We start from the raw sequence: 6,000 nt of genomic DNA, 5'->3' as shown, positions 1-6,000 counted from the left end.
CTCGGATGACAACTCCCATCCATCCAAAGAACATTACATTGCCCAGTGGAAGCCGTGAGCTTGATGTGAAATCCACAACAGGCGAGAAACATGCCGTGTGGTATCCTGCAAACAAAGACTCAGCAGTGCAATTCGTGACAAACCAGCTGCGACGCTAATGTCTCTGTTTGTCACAGGAAATAGACTGTAGTGCGATCATGTAGCCTGTTTGCAAGTGTGACAAGTTACCTTGCATGCTATGAGAACGTGCCAGTCCAGCGAGGGATACATTCTTGGTGATGGAGGCTAACAACATCACGTCAACGTCGCTGATTATACACGTTAGCAGACTTTTCTCACTGCGGTAAATGGGTGAAAACACTTCTAGGGGTGAACTGTCTCTTTAAATACGTGACAGATCCACGTCCATGGAGTTTGAACGCTTCATTCTGTTTGTGCGTTTGTCTCTTTTGTCTTGAAAAAAAAACGAGGGCGAGCGGATTGTCGTATGATTTCTACTTTATTAAGAATGCACACCGGCATCCCTTTATTTTCTTCACTTTAGGCTATTATTTTACAAACTAGATATAAAAGGACATAAATAAATGACATAAGTTACATGTACCTAGATCTCCTTGACAGAAAAAAAACAACCAACAAAAAAACAAAAGCCAAAAAAAAAAAAAGCAATGATCATGTCAAGATAAAGTACAAAAAAGATTGAGAGAATGTTAGATCTACATGACTAGATCATATGGCATCGGAAGGCATAACATGACAAACATTAACTTTTGCGTTTTCATTGTGTTTTCGTTTTTTTTCTTTTTTCTTTTTTTTTTCTTCTTTTTTTACAGATCATCCAACATTTAAGTAAAGGAAAAAAGTATTTTACAGTACATTCTGGTTCCTTCTCCATCTTTAACGAGTCTTGCATATCTCCAAACAGGTCCTCTATTATTTTTTTCCGTAGCTTTAACCCAAAAAGAATGACGCGTTGCCAAAAACCAAGGGGAAGAAAAAAAAAAGCGCATTAGAGCTGTATTAAGGACGGAGGTGTTCTTGTATTATATTGACGTGTCGCTCGACAGTTCGGAAACATTCACATAAGTATAGTTTAAAGAGATAAAGGAAGGGAACAAAATGTTGTCCATTGGGTTAAAACCTGTAGCTGTATGTTGAGCTCTGGGAGAAAAAAAAAAAAAAATCAAAAAGAAAAACAATTTTTTTTTCCCTTTTTTCCAACACTGCTTTCCTGCTTTTTCTCGTCCGTTTTCCTGCGAAGGTGTGAAACGGTTCCCCCTTAACTTGTCGCGGGTTCTGGGGTTGAGTCCAAACTCTCAACTGTGTCCCGTCGGTGTAGCAGGAGGCTCTTGGTCGTTCTCAGCGGCGCCCTCCGAGAGTCCAGCCGCAGACCACCGCAGTGTCCAAATCAGCCGCGCTCAGAGAGAAGCCGTCCGTTTGATGCAATTTCTGAGGAGAGTTCCTTTGAAAACACCCTTCTTTTTTTTTACTGCGTTTTTAATTTCGTTTTTTTGTTGTTTTTACAGTTCAATGATGCCAAAGCATCGCAAACCAAAAAAAAAAAAAAAAAGAGTCTGGAGTTTTCCTCTGTTTTCCAGACGCGTCTCTCTTGCCTCGTCTTCCTCGGAAGTCGGTGTGAAAACAGACACAATTACTGATAGTACTTCAAAGACGATGTCAGTCAAGACGTAGCTAGACGCACACACACACATGCACGCACGCACGCACGCACGCACGCACACACACACGCATACACACACACGTGATCACATCCGCACGCTTCAGTTTAAACGCTTGTTATTTTACATGCAAACAAAAAGGAATTAAAAAAAAAAAAGGTGGAACTGAAATAAAAAAAACCCCACAAAATTAATGTACTTTTTTCTTCAAAATAAAAAAAGTACATCATTCTCTGGAGCAGGATTTCTAATTTATATTACATTCTTCTTCTACGAGCACCCGGCGGCCAGTTTCTCAGGAGATGGAGCGACGTGTCCCAGATGCTCACAAGCGGATTGTCTCTTTTAGTTGTTGTTGTTGTTTTGTTGTTTTTTAAATCTCATGACGGAGGAGAAAAAACAAAACAAAAAAGAAAAGAAGCAGGAGGTGGAAGACAAAAGCGGCGAGGAAGAGGACGACGAGCTGAGCAAGGCCGGGATCCTGTTGGTGACGGACGGCAGCAGCTGGTTGGAGAGAAGAAAGGGGGGAGGGAGGGAGGAGGAGGAGGAGGAGGAGGAGGGAGGAGGCATCAGTCACGGCGGTTTTCAACATAAACAATTTCTGCCGAGCAGCATCCTGTTCCGACGCAAGGACGCTCGCTCTCGTAGCTGGAACAGTCGACTCATCTGTTCAACAAAACCCAGCGAGGAGGGGGAGGAGGGGGAGGAGGGGGAGAGGAGGTCGACCCTCCGGGGGGGGGGGAAATATGGATTTGGCGGCGGACGCTTGTTAACGTGTGCGCGCCACATGCTGCTGTGTTAGCATCCTGGGCTAAACACATGGCTGAATTATTGACGCACACATGGACGGCCTGACGGTTGAGGTTTAATTAGCCTTTGTGCGTGCGGAGGAGGATCCTGTACAAAACCTGCACCGTGACTTTTATTTTGACAACCGACATCGATCCTCTCCTGCGGCCTTTGATGTCGCGCTAGCAGAAATTCTACCAAACTTCAGATTTCAGCAGGACGCTCGCAGCGATCCCCCCCCCACCACTTTTTTTTTTACAGGGTGTGTGATTATTTCATCATCATTATAGTTTTCTCTCGCTTTCATCTAAAATTTAGAAAGGCGTTTAGCAAACTGAAAGACCGCTCCAGTTAGTGATTTAATGGGGTAATTATAAAATACATTTTTAAAAAAAGTCCTTCTGCATCTTCACGCTTTTTTTTTTTTTTTTTAAAACCACTCGTCAGAAAACAAGCAATTAAAAAAACGACCCCAAAAACTTTTTTTCAAATTCAATTAGCCTTTTGGAAAAGCTGCATTGGTTTCGGCGGCTGCGTTTGTCTCTGCCGGCCTGATACGGACTCGGTGGCTGATTAATTCTTGCCATTAACAGGCCTGGAAACACAGCGACCACACAGCAGCGGCTATTGATCCGCTCCAGCTGCCCGAGGTGCCTCGACCCGCTTGTTAATTAACACTTTATGGAGCCCAGGGGCCACTGATTGGGGTGGACGGGGTCCTGCGTGAGTCTTTAAATCACTCGCCGCCTTAAAATCATTGGTGTGGCAAAACGGTCCCGATTTAATCATTTGTACTTGGATTTGTACCTTCTGAAAGGTTGTGATCCCTGATTGTGTGATTATTTGGTAGGCTTTTTTTGCACAAGCATTTCTGTTTCCACTCTTCCACAATTGCAGAATAAGGAAAATTGCAATTTTTCAATCCAAATCATCTTGAATTTGAAGACTTTTGGAGAGGTTTTCCGACGCTCACCTTGACGGTCAACGCTCTTGTTCCTCATCTTGTTCTCGCATGGCGACGCTTCCGTCCACTTCAAATCGTCCAGCGTCCGTACTGCATCTGACCAAGTCCGTCTTGCCCAGATAAATGCTGTAAATAAATTCCTTCAGTCATTCTTTCTCAAGTTCATCCGCTCCAGAAAAAACAGCTTGTCCGTCCGACGTGGAGTGGAAGAGCGGCGGTGATTTAACAGTATGACGGGGTCCTGGAGGGCTCTCAGTTAAAATGGAAGAATCCAAATCCTGTGTGCGTGTGTTTAAGTGTGTGTGCGTCTCTGTGTGTTGTTTCTATTTTCCCTCTTTTCTAGGGTGCAAGGGGGCATTTTTGGGAAGACAGGGGAGCGGGAAGACTCCTCTGGAAGATCAAGGAGATTCTCTGCAACATCCTGAGGGCAACGTAACACAGCGTTCGTCGAGGAGAAAGGCCAGAATGCAGCAAAAAAAAAAAAAAAAAAAAGGCCAAAAAAAGCTCCTGGAAAATAAGCCCTCCCTGCACAGCCGTCTCTCCCCGAACGATGAGATCCGACCCACCGACCTCTCCGAGATGCGCTGTTTACGCCAGACGCTCAGGATCCTCCATTTTGTCTGGGAGACATCAAACAGATCCGGGCCGAGAGAGAACAATGGTGGCCGCGGCCACAGAAACAGTTCAGTTACAACAAACAACAGTCACGGGGGGGAAAAAAATCAAAAAAAAAAAAAAATCTGCTCCGAGGATTACTCCAGAAAGAAAGCTCCAGAAACAACACTCCACCCGCCCGAGGAGAGGAGGAAAAAAAAAAAGAAATGAAAAAGGTACGGCTCCCTCCTCCCTTGCTTTTTTTTTTTTTCCTTCCAGACCATTAAAGGCACTCCATGTCGGCCTCTCAGAAGCACTTTTCCAGCCGTCCCCTCTACTTATCCGTAAATGCTGCAGACACAAGCGTCCGAATCTCCAGAACGACAAAAAAGGGCAAGGTAAAGGTCTGATTTTCGTCTTAAAAAGTGCCATTTTCACCACTTTTTCTTCTTCTTCATCAACATCTTCTTTTCTTTTACATCCAATTTAAAGTGCATGGATGAGGTAAACTATTCATAGTTTGTTTGTCTCTCTCGCTCTCTCTTTTCAATATTTTCTCTTTTTGTTTTTTAGGTATTTATTTATTTTACTGATAAGAAATGAAGTCGTTTTGCTTCCTCTTGTTTTTTTTTTGTGGTTGTTGTTGTTGTAGTTGTTGTAATGTTTTTTTTTTTTCCTTTGTGGAAGGCTCTCAGACGGGAACCATTCTTCCTTGGATCTGTTGCATCTGGGACAGCATTCCCTGGACGCTGGTCAAGATCTTGCTCTGGTGCGCTGCCGAGGAGATGCCTATGCGAGCCATGTCCCTGGAAAAAGAGAAGGAAGGGCCGCTCAGGACAACAATAATAAACACGTAGGCCCCCCCCCGAACCACATGAGGAATTTTACAGCCTCCCACTGGAAACTTGTTCTGACAGCTTAACTGCTGCACAAAAGGTTTTCTTCCTCTCGCCACACTGAAAACTCAATTTTTTTTCAAAAAGAGAAAAATCTTTTAAACACCAGATGTGCGATGAACAAATTACAGAAAAACGCACCGACGTTTGGAGGCCAGATGTAAACGCCGACAGTTTTTTGCACCTGAACTTAACGTGAATTTGCGGCAGAAACGAGTGAGCAAACATTTAAACGACAGTTTTGGATCCACCTGAGCCTCCAGAGTGGGTGGAAAGTGAGAGAGTTTGACTTTGTGAGAAAGTCACCGGGGGCTGCAGCTGTTTGAGGATGCCGGTGGGCCAGTCGCAAGCTCTCTGACTGATGCCAGCGAGCAGAGCGACGGCACTTTGCAGCCCGTAGGATCGGTGTTTTTCATCACTTGCATCGCTCGCATTTGTCAAACAACACTCGGTGCCGGGAGACGCCGATAATGAGCCTCCCAGCCACTGATGGTATTGATGTTTGGGGCGGAAGACGGGCATGACGCCCGCCCGGCAATCATTGGGATCGGATTTTGTTTTTGTTGCTTTTTGTTGTTGTTGGCAGTGCAAAAGTTCTAAAGAAAAAAAAAAAAACTGCCTCATTCTGAAATATTGAAACCAGCTAGTACCAGCGAGCACAAGACCTCTCCTCTGCGGTTGGACACTCACTCTTTGGTCATGTGGACCACGGCCTCCGGAGTGGTGTAACCTGCGGCCGTGAAGTTGTCGCCGTATCTCTCCATGCCGATGGCCTGCAGCCAGTCGTCCACCGTGCCCACGGCCGAGGACGCCTCGGGGCTGCCGGGCTCCAGCAGGGTGGTGTTGGGCCTGGTGGGGTTGGAGGAGACGCGGTTACTAATCAAAGTCGGAACCACGAGATATCGCCACCGCCCCCCCCCCCCCACCACCACCACCACCACCGTCCTCCCTCTAACCCCTAACAGCCGCGACACTGAAATTTACATCCTGTTAAAGTGCTTCTCAATTGAAATGTAACCCCTCCCCCGCCCCGCCCCCCCCACCACCACCAGACTGGAACTCTGCTGTGTTCCAGGGT

At 45.7% G+C, this 6,000-nt stretch overlaps 1 protein-coding gene across 2 annotated transcripts in view; it reads right to left on the bottom strand.

Moving 5' to 3' along the window:
- Positions 1 to 480: 480 nt before the first annotated feature.
- LOC142895645 (ephrin type-A receptor 4) overlaps positions 481 to 6,000 on the bottom strand; it is a 51,838-nt gene continuing 46,318 nt past the window's right edge. For both annotated transcript variants that reach the window (XM_076036878.1, XM_076036877.1), the window contains exons 16-18: positions 5,613 to 5,771; positions 3,442 to 4,832; positions 481 to 2,183 (exon numbers count right to left, since the gene is read on the bottom strand). In XM_076036878.1, the coding sequence (XP_075892993.1) occupies positions 4,718 to 4,832; positions 5,613 to 5,771 (274 nt within the window). In that variant the 3' untranslated portion in view covers positions 481 to 2,183; positions 3,442 to 4,717. The remainder of the gene's footprint in view (positions 2,184 to 3,441; positions 4,833 to 5,612; positions 5,772 to 6,000) is intronic.

This window comes from Nelusetta ayraudi, unplaced genomic scaffold (assembly GCF_046127955.1).
Source record: "Nelusetta ayraudi isolate G7.1 ecotype Tasmania unplaced genomic scaffold, CSIRO-AGI_Nayr_v1 ptg000048l, whole genome shotgun sequence".
Taxonomy (NCBI): Eukaryota; Metazoa; Chordata; class Actinopteri; order Tetraodontiformes; family Monacanthidae; genus Nelusetta; species Nelusetta ayraudi.
This window is presented reverse-complemented; position numbering and strand designations above follow the sequence as displayed.